Genomic DNA, 19,732 nt, shown 5'->3' with positions numbered 1-19,732 from the left:
ACTGTGTCTCCTTGAAGAAGTTTCTGTTAGCATTCCCAACGTAGTCTGTTCTTTTGAACAAGCTAAGCCCCTATTCAAGACGTGCTTGTTGTCTAGATCCTCGCATGCCTTCGAGTTTGTGAGCAATCAGTTGGAGTATCATCGTTGCAGTTATCTCCATAAACTACTTTCAAATATTTTCCTCTGTGCTTGCCCGGTTTCATAGTAAAGCGTGTATATGAACTGCTCGCCACTTCAGCGCGGTACTCTTCGTTATTCTTGTTCTTAGGTGTCTTGTTAGCGAAACAAGCTTGTTTCCATACGGAATTGAGGAAGAGCTCCACTTCTTCTTCAGTGTTCGCTGTAGAAACATACGCAGTTGCACTTCATGGAGAGTACAATACGTCGGCTAGAGGGTCTGTTTTGGAGTGTCTGCATAAATGCCCGGCTTCAGTGAGGCTTCAATGATGTCTGCAGGGCCTGATAACCCGCAAACGCTATGATATCCGCGACACATCTAGACAGCAAATTGGGTGCATCGATCAAGAATGCCATGCTATCGGCTGGGAAATGTTGCCAATGTACGATGACGAACGAGATTTTGGCGACAGGCTTAAGCGAATGCGAAAGTCTTACCAATGCGAACGCCAGCCCCCACTATAGAGATCGAGAAACTGGAGGCACGCACGTGGCACGCTTCCTTGCTGACATGGAAGACGACACATAAGCTGCAAGTTTCCTCTTGTGAAAAGATGTTGGCTTTCACCTCTCTCCTCATCAAGCGAGAAGCTGCACGATGTCAAATACCAATAATCTCATACACATTTTAAATGCGCTCATCGGAAGCCTCTGCATTGCCGTTCTTGGCCTTACAGCACACGCAGTGGCATTGAAAGATGAGCTTGATAGTATCTTGCCATCTAGTGTTAGGAAGACTGGCATGACGTTCCTTTTCTGGCCTGGATGTGGTGGCCTAGTCGATATGCTGCTCTTCATTCTATTATGGAGTTTGACTCCCTGGGAACAAGACTCAGTATGTCTGTCACTTGGTAGTGGCGTACAGAAATTTGCTGACGGTGCAAAGACTAATAAACAAGCCGCATATCTCAATGGCCTTTTGTTCGTCGCAAGCTTTATCCTCGGTCGTCCACTCATAGTACTCATCTTTACTTTCGTTGAGTGGGGTCGTGCCGTCAAGAGCGACACTAGTACATATTCCGGATATCTTACTGTCGAGACCTGGGCATGCGCATTTTCGAAACAGAATAGGAACAATTTCGCAGACTCTCTTTGTAAAGAAATCCAGGCAGCGCGCTATCTCCTCATACCAGTGCTCGTGCTGGGCGCTATAATGTTGACTTTGATGCTTCGGAAGAGATTTCTTGTTACGAAAGGGGTTGTGCAGTAAGGAAACGCTGCAGCGAAAGTCCGTTACCCGGTGTTTTACAAGTTCAACAGAATTCATGCTTCATCAATCTGACATCATAAGAATGATATTTGTGTAGTGTTGTATTGACTTTTCCACGGTATTGTGCATCCAAGAATTGGTGACGAAGGTGATCGTATAAGGAATCGGTGCAATGGACCTAGGCTCGATGCTGAAGATGCGCAGGAAAGTCGGGGGACAGGGAGGGGCAAGGGAGCTTGTTGGTCTAAGCCTAAGCGGGCTAGTGAGCTACGAAGCTCACGTTTTCACGCGAGATAACTACTGGTCTGAGACACCATGACGCCGCACGATACGCGTCGTGAGAGTAAATCGAACATCCTCATTGTGCCAACAAACAAAGACCTCTTATCCACATCATGTCAACCGAGCCAGCATCTTCTGTAGCAGCACCAGCATCTTACTATATCTCCAAATCGAATGTTTGCGTAAACAGCAAAGGTGAAAGCATCGGTAATGGTGTTTTCGCTAACCAAAGATTCGGGGCCGGCGAAGAGATTGCCAACTTCAAGCGCCCGCTTGTTGGCTCACTAGAGACCGAACGGCTACTCGACACCTGTGCGAATTGTTACCTCTGGACTGAAGGTTCATCGACTGGAACGAGGCTGTATGTACCTGAAGGGGCGAAAGTGAACAAATGTGCTGCATGCCAGAGATTTCAATACTGCAGCAAGGTATGTCAAGCTGATGCTTGATCAACACACAAAACTAAGATGCATCAGACGTGCCAAAAAGACGCGTGGAATCGGGGTCATAAGCATGAGTGCAAAACGCTGAAGCCCATGGTGGGTAGACATCTCCCCAAAGCTTTCCTCGCTTGCATGGAACTACTCATCAGACGCAAGCACAATCTCATCTCCGATGAAGAATGGGAGCTGCTTTGCCGCTTACCTTCCCACATCGATGATTTCAAGCGCAGTGGAACCTATGAGAACATCGAACTTATGGCAATGGGTGCTGGTCAGTTCTCATTGTCGCAAAACATGTTCGACAAGGATTTTGTTGCCGCGATGTATGGCCGAGTAAGTTGCTCGTCGAGACCTACAAGCGCTCTTGCTAACTTGTATTAGATAATGTCGAATGCCCTTACATTGATCACACCAACACTCGATCCTCTAGGTATTATGATAGATCCTATGCTCTGCCACATGAATCATTCCTGCGATCCGAATGCATACATCATGATGGACGGACCGCAGGTGAGTATTCGTACTCTACGGCCTATCAGGAAAGACAAAGAAATCTTCATCTCTTACATTGACGCTACCAACCCCTACCACAAGCGGCAAGAAGAACTTCGATCACGATGGTTCTTCACCTGTCGCTGTGCAAAATGCCAGAAGAAAGCTACTCTCCAAGAAGACAACTGGTTAGTACCAGCAAATCCTCGGTTCGTGTTGGGCAAAGACGAAATGGAAGCAATGGCCGGGACCCAGGAGAAGGCCTTCGAACTGTATACCCAGCTCCAAGGAATGGCTGACTCAAAGCTTGTTATCAAAGCGCTTCAGGAAACTCTCAAGATAGGCTATGAGTCGAGATTCTGCCCAGCTTACCGTCAACCGTATGCCGCGGTCCGTGACGATCTGATTGTACACCTGCTCTCCGTCGGGAAGTACCAAGAGGCATGGACACAATGCGCAAAGCGGTACAAGCACATCCTTCCTAAGTTGCATCCGGTCCCTTTTCACCCGGTTCGGGTAGTCCAAACATGGCAGATGGCAATGCTGGCTACATATCTAGCTAGCACCGAAGAGGGCGTGAGTGCGCCAGGGGTGAACATGGGCCTCATCGCCATGATGCTGGTGAAGCAGGTACTGGATGTTGCGCACCTGAGCCATGGAATGACTCATACATTCACAAAGAGCGTGAAGGCCAAAGCAGAAGAAATGATTGAGGAGCTGAAAAGAAGTATTGGCAATCCGAACAACGATGTCATGAACCGAGAACTTGAGGTCCAGAGAGACAGGCTGATGGATATGGGCGATTGGGTTAAGGACGGGGAGTTTCTGGGAAAGCCAGCACCGCTAGAAACTATACAATTAAAAGAGAAAGCTTTCAGCGTCTGATGGGGTGATCAGTCGCATGAGCTTCTATAGTCTTTGAACTGATTCAGTACTTATCACTACCCATTGTACATTGAGTATCTCCCCACAACGTTGCAAGCCACAACCACAATGACTATAAGTACGGATAGGCTGAGTTGTACAATTGTCTCAGGCACTTAGAGCATGATGTTTATATCTTGTTCGCAGACAGACATGAGCCGACATTTTCTATGTGAAGGTGAGTGGTGAAGCTCCACAGATTCTCACCGTCACCACCGCCCTGTTTTGACAACGAGTGATCTCACCACGCAAGCGCAACAGTGAGGCGCCTGACTATTTGAGCTCGTCCTCTGGCTCTCAATTCCATTCTCTTGAAACTGCACTTCAAGCTTCATCCTGCTACATCTTACGTGGCCAACGCGAGCACCGCCCAACAGCATCATATTTCTTAAGGCCACACTTCTGACAAGGTCTTCAATATGCCCCCAAAAGCTGCTACTCTCGATGGCCAGAAGGTGGTCCCAGCCGACTGCGTCTCTGTCCTCCTTATGGCCTTAGGCAGTACCACCATCACCAAGGCTCAGTATGAGATGATGTCGGCTCTTGACGGCACACGTACTGCAAGCTCTTTCGAGCATCAATTCCGCACGATCACAGCCAGGGCAAAGGAATTGAAAGCCCGTGTCGAAAAGGGCGAGACCTTCCAAGCCGTGGCACCTGTCAATAAGCGTGGTGAGTACTGATACTCTTTCGACCTCTCATCACCACGACATTAACAGTATATAGGCCAGACTAACCCAGCAACACCCAACAAGAGAAAGGCCGCTTCTTCAGGATCCGACGATGCGACCCCCTCCAGAAAGAAGGTGACTCCCAAGTCACGTGGAAAGAAGAGCCAGACCCCGCTTGAAACGATGGATGACACTTTCCCCGAGGACGCCGAAGAGTTCATTAAGAATGAGGCCAAGTGGGAGGAGGAAGTCTTCTCTTAGAGGACGATCGACATGATTGGATGAAATTGGAGTTGCGACACGCATCGAGCTCAGGTCAGAGCAAACAGGCACGAGTAAGAGTGCACATGGTTCGTAGGAACCCCATAGTGAAAACCTGGCGATCGTCAACTGCATCTCAATGGAACCTTAGGTCGCAGTATGTTGGGTAAGACTCAGTAAAAGAGAGCTCCTTTGTAAACCCAGCTATCGAAAAAAAGATACTTCTCAGTCACATACTCAGGGTCTACTTCAAAGAATTCAACATCCTGTGCTTTCTACTTTGTTAATGCTGAGTATAGGATATACCTTTTGGATGCGATATAGTCGGGGTACAGCTCATATAAACGAGCTTCTTCGTTGCTAGTAACGTTGTTGTGTTTCACGCTATTAGCGGCACGTTCTCGAACATCTTGCATATGGGCGATGGATTTCCGCATAAAGATTTTGAGCCTGCAGCACAGTGAAATCGACGATGCAAGAGGTTTACATCTAGAAACATGCAAACATTCCAGGATACTCCCTCTCTTCGTACATGTATGACTACGTCCACTTGCTGCTCTTTTTCTCTAGGTTTCATTGAGCTTCTTGTCTTTCTTGGTTTCACATTGCCGATGCTGGGCATACATTTGGCTTCGCAGCAGACCTGTAAGGATGATACGCTTTAGCTTACTATAAGCAAAGCGCGCATAATGTACGCAGACATAGCACATTCTGTTTCTCGGCAGTGTCCAGCTGTACCCAGCGCACATATGCCATAGCGAGCTGCGATATCCCTCTCTTGAACGTTGACCGCTTCACTCAATTCTACTGCCGAACATCTTCGTCAAGTCAAGCCAGCTGCACAGTTCATAATCAAATCTCCTTTCAGTGGGGCGCAAATGTCGGGCCGTCTAGAGGCATATCGGCTCCGTGCTAAAACCGTAAGCTCATCACCGGTGTCGCACCGACCACATAGTCTGGCCCCGAAGCTGGCAAAGTTGTCCAGGGACGGTCGCAGATCGCAGTCACGTCGGCGCATATCGATAGGGGGCGATCAGAGCGCTGGTTGAAGTCGCCCTGGCTGGAGATGACGTCGCCCTCCGGCGGTTAAGGTCATGTGCGAAACCGGCGTTCGCATAAGGTGGTGGTGGAGCTGACTTGCCAGGCAGGGAAAGTCAGATGGTATGTGCTGGGGCGGCCGAGGTAACAGGGGGGCCGTTGGCGCCAATGCAGGTACAGGAGCGATGGCGATTGTGCCTCACGCGCCCGCAACATCGTATCCAACGTCGACGACTTCGAACAACAGTCCGTCCCTATCTTTTTGTACTCGAACTCGCCTTATCGTGTTCCTGCAGGTCAGGCGACAGCAGGATGGCAGCGAGGCCCCTGAATTTCCCCGGATTATTGGGTGGCTTCTTCTCTAAGCTCCAAGCAGCTAGCATCGTGGCACGGCGGCCGTTGGTGTGCTCCTCATGCGCCGGGATGCTTTCGTCAGTGAGTGGCCCCAAGGCTAGACGCTCGCTCTGTTCCTAGGCGAGATGCGTCTCGAGGGCTGTGGGTGAGCAGGAAAAGGGGGCTCCTGGCCAAGCGTCTCACTGGGCGAACGGCCGATTGGGCGCATGAGCATTTACTTCATTAGCTTCAGAGCTAACTATACCACATTCGGTCGGCAATTTTGCATCCTCTGCCGTCGCTTTGGCGTCTCGATCCGGTCCAAGTCACCGTTAGGTGTCAGCGTATTCTTTATTATACCGTGTCGCCCTCCGCCGTCTTTTCTTCTTCACTCTCACGTCGCACTATCGCTGTACACAGTCATTCGTTCTCTATCCAACTACATATACCCATACAGCTACTACAGTCCTAATACTCTAATCAATCCAACTACCGTCAACATGCGCTTCTTCGAGACCATTCTTTCCGCCGCGGCCTTCGCTGCCGCTGTCGCTGCCCTTGAGATCAACCAATTCCCTGCTGAGGGCGTTGTTGCTGGCCAGACCTACACCATCACCTACTCCCCTGCGGACGACACCCCAACTACCTTCATCCTCCGCCAGGGAAAGTCCACCGACCTTGACACTATCGGCACTCTCACCAGTATGTCTCAGATCCTGTTAGAATCTGATACCCACAATGCTAACTGAATCGTAGCTACCGCAACCGGTGGAAAGTTTGAGTGGACCCCCGACACTTCCCTCCCCAACGAGGCCGACTACGCTCTCCAGATCCAGCAGGGAACCACCATCAACTACTCCGCTCAGTTCCCTCTCACTGGTGGCTCTGATGAGGAAGACAGCCCTGCCTCCTCGGCTATCTCCTCTGCTTCGTCCGCTGCCTCATCTGCTGCCTCATCCGCCTCTGCTGCCATCAGCAGTGCCGTCGAGAGCGCCAAGTCCAGCATGATCACCAGCGCCGCGACCACCGCATCTGCTTCCGCTTCCATCAGCCCCTCTGCTGGTGTCAACTCCACTGTCTCCACTGCTACCCTCTCTCGCTCCGCCTCCGGCTCTGCCACTGGCAGCGCTAGCCTCCCTGAGGTTACCGACTCTGGTGCCAACCTCATCGGCAGCCCCATCGCTGCCATGTTCGGTGCCGCCGCTGCTTTTGCCTACTTCGCCTAAGCGTTTCACTTCACGACTTCATAGTTTAATTGTCCCTTTACGACATATCAGCATTGAATCTGTGGGAACCCCCTCTATCATCTAGTGTCAATCTAGTCACGCGAGCATCGGCGTCCGTGATCTGATGTGTCGGACGGGAACGCTATGCAAAGAGCTTGTATGGACGTAGCAGAAAATGATAATATGGAAGCATTTGCCTGATTTGTTCTCCCACTGACCAGCATGATTGCAGTATGCTTTCTGTCTCATGATGTGTCGGATGTACTTTTGCTTCTCTGAATTCCCTCGTTTCCATTCGAGGCACACTTGCTACGAAATAGGGCCTATGTTACGTTGCTTTTTTTGAATGCTTCTTATCGACATCCTACCCGCGAGATCATCCTTCTTCTAGCACAGACGTCACGATCAAACATCCGCGTAGTACCACATCCGTCATGCCTGTCAGTACCATGGTACGGAGCTGTCATTGTGCGTCGCATGCGCGCCATGATCCGCACGTCCTTCGCAGCAACCTGATTGTCTGCAGCATTGGGTTCATCGCCCTTTGGCTTGTGCGCAGCATGACGCTTGGATCTCCACCCACCTGAAGAACTTGAAACGCGGAGTTGAGGAACGCATCCGCTTGCTCGCTCGTTGCGCGCTGGAAACCGTGGTTGACTGCCCTGCAGCGACCCCACAGCGGGATCAGTTCCCACCTCTCCATAGACGCATAAGCAAGCTGCAAGAACCCGCTGCTCGTTGCCACACCGTAACTACACCTCCTCAGCTGCTATGTTCGCCGTATCCTGTCTTTCTGAAGGTTGCAGCACTACAGCACTCACGGCGGCACCGTGAACACACAGCCTCAGGGCTTCTCACCGGCGATACTCGCATCGCCACCACTAGACTAGCCAACCGGCATATACCGACTTCTACCACGACTAGGTAGAAATGTTGCGCAAGTCTACACCGGTGTACCAGGCAAGCCACCAACATACCAACCCGAAGGAGCATAGACAGGTAACACTGCTTGCTCGTGTGTTGTGCGTCAAATACTTCACATCACGCGGTCAACAGTCTTCCCTAACCAACAAGCGTCTTGCCATTACTTCCTCGCATTAGCGCCGTTCAGTGGCGCTCAAGCCGAGGCTGCTATGTCCGGTTACTCTTGGAGCTTAGAGAACAATGGATGCACCATACAATATATTGCGCACCTTCAAGGCGCATACGGCTCAAACTGCGTCGAAGAGTATTTTTAGGTGGCACTAAGAAAGGAAGGCCAAACAAGGATGTGGAAGGGTGGTAAAACGGTGGCGAGCTGGGGAATATGGAGCGCAGCTGAACCCAAGCCTCAAGCAGTGCGCGGTGAGTCTTCGCACTAATCGTCCTAGCATCGAATCTCTCTTGTTTAGCCCGCCACCACCCGTAGAGTCCGTAGCCCAACGTTGGGCGCCATCATGCAGTATGCCTCTTGTCCGCCTGGTCACTCTCTTCGCTTCCGCTAGCCGGCTTTATTGTACTCGCTGGTATTTCGGTATTATGACCAGGCTCTTGACATAATCATCGTTGTTAACATTTGCATTTACATAACATGTTTACCCAGATTTACTAAGGTCGTATGGTCGTCGCTGTAACAACCATGGTGATGGTTGCCAAGTCGAGTCGAAAGCTTTGTGCTCTTCATTAATACGCTATGTATTGCCTCTGCACTTTCCATGCACTGCATCATATCTAGATCTATATACAAACTGGTTCAACAGCACGCTACCTAATATTATATGCGATATGGTAGGATCAATACTGTCAGTCATTCATGCTTATGCCTGGTCAACTCGTAGCGGACACTCTTGATGCAATGACATAGCGTCTGAGAATCACATTCCAGTCAACCTCTGGAAGATGCTGCTCTTCAAGATATAATCAAATTTGCCAAACACCAAGGATACTCAATTTCATTCCCATGGCTCTTCCCAACTCCGAACACAAGTCGATGCCGCTTCATTGTTCCAACTGAAAAGCCACAATCAGATCATCAGTACTACTATCCTTTCCAGATACCCTAGTTGTCTGATCGGTTGTCACCTCCCTACGTCCTCTTTTCGCTCTCATCCCTCTACACAAACATCACCCCCGCAGCCCCAGCAATCGCGCCTGCAAGACCCATCTTCTTGAACCCTCTCACCGGCACCGCAGCGCCAGTAGCCTCTGCAGCCGCTGTCCCACTACTCGTTGCCCTCTGTGTACTTTCCGCACTGCTCGTTCCTGTCACACTCTGCGTACTAGCGTTTGTAACAAAGCTGGCACTCCTCGATGCGACAACACTCTGTATTCCACTAATTACTGTAACATCAGATGTTACTACGTTGGAAGGTATCGGTGATGACGTATCGACTGCCAGACTCGGCGCTGCGGCATCTGATGTTGGGAGCGAGCTTGATGGGGTAATTACAGCGCTGTTGTCAACACTAAAAGCGTCACCCCATGTTGGTGTTGGGGAGGCAGAGGGAAGCAGGTTGTCTGTTGAAGTTGTTGCTGCGGGTTCTACAGTGAACGGATCGCCCCAAGATGACGTTTGTGCGGAGGAAACACCCAGGAGCGAAAGGAGAGTTGTTTTTCGGAGGGAGGACTTGCGCATATTGAATGGTGCTATTGAGTACGTCTGTTCCGTAGGTCTTCGGTTTCGTAGTGCTTATTTCTCGCGATAATTATGACTCCGACACAACACTTGATCTTTCTGTTGCACTCTTCGAGAATGTCGAACAATGAATGACGAAGTTTCAAGCTTTTGGCGATGGCTTCTTTTTACTTGGATGTCGGAGACCCTGGACCCGCATCAATTCACCGGATCATCACTATCAACCTACAAAATTGCCTTATTGGGCATATAGTGTTCACAAGTCTGACGTACAGTTCCAGCGCAAACAGCGATGCGTATCGCGTCGACGTGGTGAAATAACTTGTCTCTCGTTCTGTGATTGGCTCAGAAGCTCTGTGGACGACATGTGATTGGATAGAGTCACTTAGTGTTGTTTCGTTTCGGGTCTCCGCAATGCTGCCGCACGCGAAGTGACTGCCGGACCCCGAGGTTTGCAAAGCCGAAAAGACGCGCAATTTTCTGTATGCACCAATGACTATTATAAGAATGATCATGTTGGTGCGAGGCTGATGGCTCGCTGTGGCTTGCTGTGGCGGCCATCAGTGAATGGCATACTACTTGTCCTAGGACCTTTTGACGATGCATGTGAGTGGACCACCGACAGCTCACTGACGAGAAACTCAATCTCCGTTTATGTAACATCTATATGAAAGACTGGAAACTACCATTTAACCAAATCCTGTACTTGTATAGGCAAGCCAGATTCCATGGACTTATTTGCACCAACGCCGACAAGAACAGCATTTCCGCCATCACGAATATACGCAGCTCTCTTAAAGCTGTCCTCGCCCTCGCTTCCTACGATGACATCCTTTAGTAGCAGAGGGTCTCCCCCGCCATGGCCGCCTTCACCTTTGACGACATCCACCACGTACGGTTTTCCCCACAAGGGATAGACAACAATATTCGTCTTCTCCACACCACCTTGTATGTAGTTGGCTTCGAGTTCACCAAGCCCTTCGTTGGTGACGATCTCGCCACCAGCTGAGTATCCGCCCTCGACGACATTAATCTCAATACGGCCCTTGCTGCCGTTGAAGACGCAACGATAACCCTCCCATGGAGCGTAAGCATACGTGTTGTACGTCATGACAGCTTTGTTTTTGTACTTGATTACCATAGAGAGATTGTCTTCAATGGTGATACCTTCAGCGAAGCAGTTACGGTCGCGAATGTAGCCATCCTCGTGCTCAGCCTCCAAATAAAGCTTCTTTAGTTGGGCATTTTGATCAATGTGAATGGCAAACGGGTCGTCTTTGGCAGCCTCGTTGTTGAGATAGCGCTCGCCGAGGTTCTTCTCTCCACGTCGTTCCGCATTCTCTTTACCGTAGAATCGCAGGCTGCCAACGCAGTAGACATTCTCCGGTTCGGTATTCAGCCAGTAATGTACCAAATCAAAGTGATGGATCGACTTATGCATCTGAATGCCACCACTTGTGTCCTTGTTCCGATGCCATCGGCGCATGAAATCGGATCCATGTGCGCAGTCCAGGATCCAGTCCATATGCACGGTCGAAACCTCGCCGATGACGTCTGAGTCGATAAGTTCGCGCATCTTGGTGTGATGAGGCGCATATCGATAATTGAAGAGGACACGAACTTGCTTGCCCGTCCTCTTCTCGGCATCGATCATAGCTTGGAGCTTCTCTTCATCGATAGTCATTGGCTTCTCAGTAATTGCGTCGCAGCCCAGTTCCATGGCACGGATGCAGTATACATGATGGAATTTGTCGATGGTGGTAACGATGACGACGTCAGCCTTTTGCTCCTTGACCATCTTGTCGAAGTCTTCTGCCTTGTACATTGAGACACGCTCGCCGCCCAGCTCGACCATTCGATCGTTGGCAGCTTTCATACGCGTCTGGTTCGTGTCGCATATGCCCACTACTGCAGCGACCGATTTAAAATCTTGGATGATGCTTTGGTAGTAAAATGCTGATCTGACGCCCATGCCTACAATGACATAGCGCTTGACTTGGGACGAAGCCATTTTTCCTTTGAAAACTAGGCACGTAACTTGATGGTAAAAGGTACAAGAAATTGGAGTGGTTGACTGATGTCGATGAAACGGACCATGGAACTGCTTTTATACTACATCTTACTGTGTGTCTACATTGATGAAGAGAAGACCACACCCATGTACCGCGACCAGTGAAGCATCAAATCAGAGGTTGTCGTGGCAAAACAATTGCTCGTGTTAACGATCGTGTCTCTCATTGTGGGTGTTCAGGTGGAGTAGCGGGACTGCGAGAGTGTACGAGATTAAGCCTGCCGACCCAGAAGGAGATTAGTGGTCATTATCCCCGCACTTCACTCCAATAGCGAGAGTGGAGAGGCGGAGACATCCTAATCAGGGTCGGCAGGAGGCACGTCAACCAAGACACGGCCAACAACGCTCCTACATGTGTCGCGCGAAGAGATGGTGGGTCGTCTTCTAGTGCGGGGTAGATGGTAGTTTCTCCTTTCGGGACGGGTACGACGACAACTCACCTCCTTCACATCTTGCCTAATGTGGGTTGCGCCCGCGTCTTGCATGCTTCGAAGTAGCTTCAAACCGGGGATGCTGCTCAAACATGGAGATCATATGGCAGTCGGGCGAAAAGGTTCCGAAGAAACGGACGACTGCAGCATGCCTAACTTGTCGTGCACGCAAGAAACGGTGCTACCACCTTGAGGATCGCGGAATCAGGAGGAAGGAGCATAATCACAGAGCCGAAAAACAAGTTCAAAGGCCTTGTCAAGGAACCGATACCAGCGAATCTACCCCAAGCCCCGGTCGCGTGAGCGAGTATAACCCTGAATCCGTTCTTACAGCTCTGTCAGAGGACGCCGAACCAGGGATAAACACTTTAGCACAGACACCTCATCTGGTAGCATCACGGCCTACTCCACAAGCTATAGTGCCTAGTCCATCTGTCGCATGCGAACCACGGCGCAGACTGGCATGGTACAAGCAACACAAAATTCGCGCCGCGCCGCCACACTTATCTGAATCATATCGAAAGTATCTCCAAGAAGAAGGAGCATTCACTGCACTGCCCAAAACAACTACGGATGCTCTCTTGTCTTTGTATAATTCGACATTAGACGATCTCGTGCCTATTGCGGATGGCCCTGCTGTATTCCGCCATCACAGCAACGGAAACGCATCTATATATTTGGTGAGGGCAATATGTCTCGTGGTATGCAAAACAGAGCACGCTGCCCCTTTCTTGCGCCTGACTGAGTCCGGTCCCCTGCTAGAACCTTTGAGTTTTGCTTCAAAACTACTGGCCGGACTAGATGCTGCTATCAAAGCAGATCTTGAGCCCGACCGCATTATCAAGGTTCAGATTCTGGCACTGATGCACTTATACAACGATGGACTAGCCGGCGTTGACCGCGCCTCAAATTATCTTTCCCAGGCCATCTGCGAAGCGTGGTCCATGTGTATACATCTAAAAATACCTGGCAATCCTGACGATAACGAGTGCAAGTATCTGTGGTGGTCACTTCGAAACTTTGATCGTTTGGGTAAACCAATCATGGCAGCCGCACCATTCTTTATCGATGATGCAGATATTGGCGTGGAACGGATATCGCCCAGCAAGGATAGCTATCGCTCTCAAATCATGACTGTGGCCCTAAGGCTCGGAGACCTAATGACTATCGCAACAAAAGCATACAAAGCCAGCTCCACGACGATGGTTGATGGTTGCTGGGAATTTCCGACACTCCCAGAAGTTATGGGCGGAAGTAGTTTCGATGAGTTCCACATGTTACATCAAGGTAAGACGTTCCCCAAACTCAATCCTTCAATTCGCTTAAGGGAATAGCATACTTGGAGACATGGTATCATGTTGCCGCCATGTTATCTTGTCGCTACAATGGACCAGGCACTGTACAATACACCCGCCGTCTCAAGTCAGCGGACCGAGTACTTGCAATCGTCTCTCGCGAAGGGTGTGAAGGCCTCCCTCCACTTCCACTAGTACCTTACGCGATGTCCATGTCTACTACGGTCATCTACCGTGCATTACATGATGGCGCAAGAGACATGATTGCAGCACGAGAAGACCTTCAAAGATGTTGCAATGCGCTAGATGGTCTCAGCCAACGATGGACCAGCGTGAGGGGTGTAGCTAAGCTTGCAAAGCGACTTCACAGACTGATAAGCGATGGAACATTGAAGGGCTTACAAGTTGCACAGCGACCAATATTTGGTACCACCACAGTCTCAAAGTTACCCACATCGGTCAACATGAGTGCCATTACGGACCAAGTAGGCGACTTGTATAGCGATGAATCTTTACAAAGGCAGCTCAGTGAGATATGGCCAAGCTTTGACGCATCCTACTCTCAAATGGACTGGGCTTTCCACGACTATGGTTTTGATATGGAGTTCCCTAGTCCCTTCGATGATCTTCCAGTTTGAGGTTTTGGAAAGAGGGTGAGAATCACTACAGGCTACGACTCAAGAATGCATAAACAGGTAGACAGGAGATTAGGGGTGGAACATTCATCCATACTCTTTCTAAAAACTACTTGATTGGGAAGGAGCTTCATAGTAAAAGAGTTGTAACTGCGCACAATATCTTTGTAATCTGTAAACGCCACGAAGCTCCTCAGAGCCGGATAGATGAGCTGATTAGCAGGACATGCAGGCATATCGTCTTTCGTGCTACTAGACCATAGACATACCAAGGGATTCATCTCTACCCTCACGTTATGCTCTTCAGTGTCGCTCACTAAGCGCTCAGAATTACTATCACTTTTTACTTCTCTTGTTCCTACCTCGGTTGGTAATGACAAACGAACTCCATGCTTCTTTCCCGTCGTGAAAATGGGCTCAGGGATAAACGGGAGTAACAAACATCGAGTGTGCCTTCTCCTAGAATACATATACGTTCACAAGCTCTCGAGCTACAGAATTTGCATAGTTGATAACACCCTGTGGACCACGCTTCGCCGGCACCGACAGTGAGATCCACTCCACAAACCAAGGTGCTACACAATAATATCTTATAAGAGACATGTAAGTAGCGACAACTCCCTCCTTCCACGGAAGGTTTTACGAAAGACGAGACCTTTAGAATTAATCGTTTAGGTACACTCATATCGCGATCGAAGTATTTCGAGCACTCCCCAGATACCCCACATGGCGCTATCCGTGGACCCTCAGTAACTAGCGTATCTCTCTCCATTACCTCACGAACGCAACGACCCACTTCAGACCATAGGTATTGGTATTGGTATCGGTATCGGTTATGCAGCGTCGGCATACCCCCCCTCCAGTCAACACTGCCCGTCGCCTGGTGTTTCACAAGTGGTAGGAGTATGGTCTGTTCGGTAAGGTTTGTCAAAGCCATTGACGTAGTACAAGTCTGACTTCAAGTTCATACAAGATTTCATGACTTCATTTCTTATATAGTACAGCATACTCAAATGGCTTGACCAACCGGTCTGTTACCCGGAAACTCGCCATTCTGACCACTCCAATTCGACTGTCCGTTCCCTACGCTCAGCGGCCTGTACGCAACATAATCTTGTTGCTGAGTCTGCCCTTGTGCCTGTGCATTACTTCCTATGTTCCCCAAGTTCAACCCGTCTCTCTTTCCTGCATCGAGTTCGCTAGGTGGCGGCATTTCCCTACCATCTATTTCCCAGACATTTGCGTTTGTAGGCATCTCGTTACTTTCCGGTATCTTCGAATCGATGTATTGGTGGCGCTGTGGTGGCTTTTCGTCGGAGTATCTAGGCGCTGGGGTGGAGCTGTGTAGTGCATGCCCTGCGGCTCCCGTTGCTGTCGCGCCTCCGAAAGTTGATGTTGACGCCCATGGTGCTTGGCCTCTTGGTGTTACAGGCGAAACTGGAGACATCATTGTCGTCGGCTGTGTCGAGGACAAATCGGTTTGCGTAGGGAGTGTGGTTGTGGTAGGGTACGCATTCTGTTGTGGGACACGGGCATATGCACCCTGTGTTGGTGGGGAATGATCGGACGACGAAGACGCTGCTGCAATGGCCTCCTTGTCGTTCATGGCTGCCGTTCTGGACTTCCTCTTTCTGTGACGCAGGAGAAGGAGGATAAAGATGCCAATCAAGGCTAGAGCTGCGACTCCTCCTACCACTACACCAGCTATGAGACCTGTTGATGGTCCAGAGCTTGAATTTGAAGATGATGATGCCGCTGCGGCAGAGCTCGATGAAGTTGATCCATGTGATGCGGTGCTTGAGGCCTCGTTTCTGGTTGATGATGCTCCTGTCGACGTTTGTGCAATACTGCTGGCTGTGCTGCTTGCGTCCTCTGTTGCGCTTGTCGCGGTAATCTCAGCAGCAATGCTCGTCGGATTTGCTGGTGTGGGTAAAGCATTCACCACACTACCCGCTACACTCTCTATGATAGCCGTGGGGACCGCAACGCCGTTGCTCGACAACACTGAAGAAACATCGCCAACAATACTGGATAAGAGATCGCCGATCTGTCTCCGTTGAAGCTGATGGTTTCGTTGTACTTTCTCCGCGCCAATGCTACCGGCTGCGAGACAATAGGCGTTCATGTAATTTTCAGTGATTGGCCGATCTGGATGGGATACCGGATTGAATGCATGGTTGTCAAAGCATGAGACGCGCCATAGGTACTGTTCGCAAAGGCATGTATAGTCTGGGACGGGCGTGGTATTGCAAGGAAAGTAGCCCTTAACCGCCGAAATGCAGGAAGTTATCGCACTAGATTGGCGGACGTCAGTATGTCTTCCACACCCACAACTTAATCGCAACAGGAATAATATAATTACATCTGCTCATGGTTCCCACCCTCGCCAGTGGGAACAATGGGCCATCGCAACGCCGGCACAAGTTTGAGCAAGACACCAAGCATTGTCGCCTCATTGAGAAGGTTGTTGACGGAAGAACGGACCCGCTTGAAGAGACAGCACCATCAACGCTTTAACATACTAGCCAGATCCTAATTCTAACAGGCTTCTGAAGTGGCGGCGACAAGACCTTCTATTCGCTAATGCTGTAGCGGCAGAAGCGGGGACGACCGATTCATCTATGTAATGTTCTGTTCCGAGCACCCGTCTCGCGATAGGAAACCTGCTGAATTCGATGATGTAGGTGTGGAGGTGCGGCTTGCTGTGGCGGTGCAAGTCAGGGGTTCCGTGAGGTTTAATTGGTGGGGGCTAGAAGTGTTCCCTGATCCAGATTTTAGCCTTGTGCGCTAACGGGCCGCCCTAATGACATCGCAACGTGGAGACGATAGCTTGGGTCAAGATCACCGTTTGTGAGACAAAAAACGCGACGTGCTAGGACAATTGATGTGCGCAATGGTATTACACGAGCTGCTGCACCGCCACACCTGGAGCGTTCTGCACGCTCTGTGCAGCAATCAAACTTGTGATACGTGGGGGTATGGTAGAAAGTAAACTGCCGACTCCAGAACAATGCTCCGCTGAAAGAAATGGGTATTGAAGCACAGCCACAACCGTTGTCTAGGCCTTGGGAGCGAGTTTCGAGACATTTGATAGGACCTCACTTCCCGTTGACACCATCTCCGTGGCCTTCCAACCTGGTTACCAACCTCTTAACGCCACTCCACTCCTCACTACGTGTTTGCACACCTCCAAGGTCATCGCCCACCTCAAACACAGTGACGACGCCATCCATGCCACCCACTGCAACCCTGCGTCCCTCGTTCCTCTCCCATGCCAACTTGTTGAGACTACGGTTCATGTAGCCAAGACCAGTCGGCATGTTTGTAAACGCACCACGCTTGCCATCACTAGGCTTTACAGATTGAACAGGCACCTCGACATCGACGTTGATATCCCAAACTTCGAGGCTTCCCGCTCCATCAACGAGCGCAAAGACCGAAGGCTTCACCGGCGACCATCGGACGTCGTAGACGAGATCTTCGCGGGCAATATCAAGAACAGGGGTGACTTGTTGTGTAGCACCAGGAAGTGTAGGGTTGGTTGCACCTGTGGCAGCCGGCGGACGCACTTTCCAGAGTTTGACACTCCAATCAACACTGGATGAGAGGACAAGGTCGCCTAGATCAATCTGACCCTTAGCGGGATGGAAGTCGAGGCTCATGACAGGTGCGGCATGGCCAGCGTATTTCACACGACCATCTACGCCTGCCTTTGCGCCAGCGCGGTCGTAGCGATGACATGGGTAGATGGTACCCTCTTCTGTGCCTGCAAGGAAATAGGTCGGATCCGATTGAGGGAAGGCAATACTGGTTACCGCCATATCATCTGTCTTGGCTGGTGGTGGCGATGTCAATTCCAGGAACTCTTGAGGCTGTGACAGCATATCCACAGTCCATCCGCATACAACACCGTCCGTCGAACATGAGATGATGTTGTTCGCGTTCTGCGTTCCGACAATGTCTAATGAATAGACCGGGTGTGTGTGACCAGAACCAGTAAGTGGTGTCTTCTGCACTGGCGCAGACTTGGCGCGAGTGTCCCAAAGCAGCACTTGCCCTGAGTACGCGCCTCCGATGATAAGATTAGGGTGGAACGGCGAGAACTTGGCGGTGAGAATATCAGATTGAGCGTGGAAGATGTACTCGGGTCTGTCGTGCATGTGCATATTCCAAACTTGTACGAGCCCGTCTGGGTCGTGCGGAGCGGACGGGTTCTTTGTATACGACGCAAGGACGAGTTCTGGAAACTGCAGAGTTTGTCAGTGTTATAACCGCGAGACGTTGCCTCAGTTCATACCTTTGTTGAGAAGCCCAGATCCGAGATCATCCTCTTCTTGCTCCACCGTTCATCCCAGAATTGTGCAATCTCCTTGATCCGTCGGCCCTTCTTGCCCCCACTGGAGCCATAACCCTCATCGTCGTCGTCGACATCTACGCCGCCAATTGCATAGTCTGCCAAGATGTCGTAGCCAAGTTGTTGGTCGAGCGCTCGTTCCAACACCTTGGTACTGCGCTCCACAAAGCCAATGAAGTCTTCTGAGTTCTCTACAGCCGTTAATTCTTCGTTTGTGAGTGTCTTGAACGGGAAGTTCTCGTCTGAGCCTGGCTGCGGTGCACCATCGTCAGGCGCTTGCTGGACGGCCTTGAGCTCCTCTTCGATTTCTTTCCGCAGTTGCGCTCTAATCTCTTCGTCTCTCTCTTTCTGTCTCCGGCTTAGTCGCTTGCTCTTTGGTGACCGCGTCGGGCTCTCATCGCGCTCTGTGTCACTTCCTCCAACCCCGCGGTCTTTTGATGGGCTCCACTCTATGCTTGCTTGTACACCCTTGCTATATGTGATAATCTCCTTCTCCTTCTTGACCTCGTTGGTGACAATGCCGTCAGTCTCGTAGACTGTGGCTAGCGGGCCAAGGGACAGCGTCTGCATTTCTCGGTCCACCATGCCGGCAGGCGCTTGGAAGCCAGACGAGCCTTCATTGTCGCTGCTCAGTTGTCCTGCGCTGACTACCGATGTTGGGCGAGTTGCTCGGCCTGCGCCTGCTGGTGAGCCAGGCTGTGTAGAGCCAGGTCTACTTTCGCCGAGGATGCTGTTGATGAGGTTGGTGACGTCGGTCCTGCGGTCGAGGTCTTCGCTGCGTCTTGGAGTTGGTGAAAGGACCTGGTATGGCCGTCAGTCACTGGTGAGACACTTGAGTAGGCAACCTACTTCTCCTAGCGGGCTACCGGTCATCGACTGCCTGCTAGCAGACTCGGCCTTTCTCAGTTCGCGCTGGCGCTTCAACTCGGCCAGCTTGGCCTTCTTTGCGAGAATCTCATCACGCCGTTGCTGCATTGTCGACTCCATGGCGGAGATGTGGAGGGCGGGATGGTTGTTGGACTGTGTGTCTTGGTGTGTGGTAGAAGGCGTGAGCTGGAATCCGTGGCTAGACAAGTGAAGCCTCCCCGTCTCGACTATGCCCAGAGCAGGGCAAGAGCAGTAGGAACAAAGGTAGGCGCGTCGGGTGTTGCTCAACGTCGCGCCAAGCTGTGGTTCAGGGACGAGGGCACTAGCTCGCAGCCAGCGATCCTGTCCAAATCTTGCGCCAGCCAACCTCAACTTTCACAGCTCAACGCCCAACAGCCCGCATCCCCC

At 50.7% G+C, this 19,732-nt stretch overlaps 6 protein-coding genes across 6 annotated transcripts; 4 read left to right on the top strand and 2 right to left on the bottom strand.

The window, feature by feature from the left end:
• Positions 1 to 775: 775 nt before the first annotated feature.
• On the top strand, positions 776 to 4,460 carry GT037_006928 (set domain-containing protein; the record flags this gene model as incomplete). Its single annotated transcript, XM_038931975.1, has 7 exons — positions 776 to 1,012; positions 1,064 to 1,383; positions 1,767 to 2,097; positions 2,146 to 2,445; positions 2,494 to 3,375; positions 3,939 to 4,200; positions 4,255 to 4,460. The coding sequence occupies 7 exons, from the start codon at positions 776 to 778 to the stop codon at positions 4,458 to 4,460; spliced, it is 2,538 nt and encodes an 845-aa protein (XP_038785447.1).
• A 1,871-nt stretch (positions 4,461 to 6,331) lies between these two features.
• On the top strand, positions 6,332 to 7,057 carry GT037_006927 (uncharacterized protein; the record flags this gene model as incomplete). The annotated part of the gene is made up of 2 exons (XM_038931974.1): positions 6,332 to 6,533; positions 6,588 to 7,057. The coding sequence occupies 2 exons, from the start codon at positions 6,332 to 6,334 to the stop codon at positions 7,055 to 7,057; spliced, it is 672 nt and encodes a 223-aa protein (XP_038785446.1).
• Positions 7,058 to 9,149: 2,092 nt separating this feature from the next.
• Positions 9,150 to 11,694, bottom strand: GT037_006926 (nad-binding rossmann fold oxidoreductase family protein; the record flags this gene model as incomplete). Its single annotated transcript, XM_038931973.1, has 2 exons — positions 9,150 to 9,369; positions 10,355 to 11,694. Coding segments are annotated over 2 exons (1,560 nt in total), but the record flags the coding sequence as incomplete, so codon positions are not given.
• A 571-nt stretch (positions 11,695 to 12,265) lies between these two features.
• GT037_006925 (uncharacterized protein) lies at positions 12,266 to 14,106 on the top strand (the record flags this gene model as incomplete). The annotated part of the gene is made up of 2 exons (XM_038931972.1): positions 12,266 to 13,460; positions 13,508 to 14,106. 2 exons carry the CDS (start codon positions 12,266 to 12,268, stop codon positions 14,104 to 14,106), a joined length of 1,794 nt encoding a protein of 597 aa, XP_038785444.1.
• Positions 14,107 to 15,112: 1,006 nt separating this feature from the next.
• Positions 15,113 to 19,444, bottom strand: GT037_006923 (uncharacterized protein; the record flags this gene model as incomplete). Its single annotated transcript, XM_038931970.1, has 4 exons — positions 15,113 to 16,397; positions 17,251 to 18,350; positions 18,401 to 19,258; positions 19,307 to 19,444. 4 exons carry the CDS (start codon positions 19,442 to 19,444, stop codon positions 15,113 to 15,115), a joined length of 3,381 nt encoding a protein of 1,126 aa, XP_038785442.1.
• Positions 15,762 to 16,163, top strand: GT037_006924 (uncharacterized protein; the record flags this gene model as incomplete). Its single annotated transcript, XM_038931971.1, has 1 exon — positions 15,762 to 16,163. The coding sequence occupies one exon, from the start codon at positions 15,762 to 15,764 to the stop codon at positions 16,161 to 16,163; it is 402 nt and encodes a 133-aa protein (XP_038785443.1).
• Positions 19,445 to 19,732: the final 288 nt, after the last annotated feature.

This window comes from Alternaria burnsii, assembly GCF_013036055.1.
Source record: "Alternaria burnsii strain CBS107.38 chromosome Unknown 731, whole genome shotgun sequence".
NCBI classification, from domain to species: domain Eukaryota; kingdom Fungi; phylum Ascomycota; class Dothideomycetes; order Pleosporales; family Pleosporaceae; genus Alternaria; species Alternaria burnsii.
The sequence above is the reverse complement of the archived record's forward strand: the minus strand, read 5'-3'. Positions and strand labels throughout refer to the sequence as shown.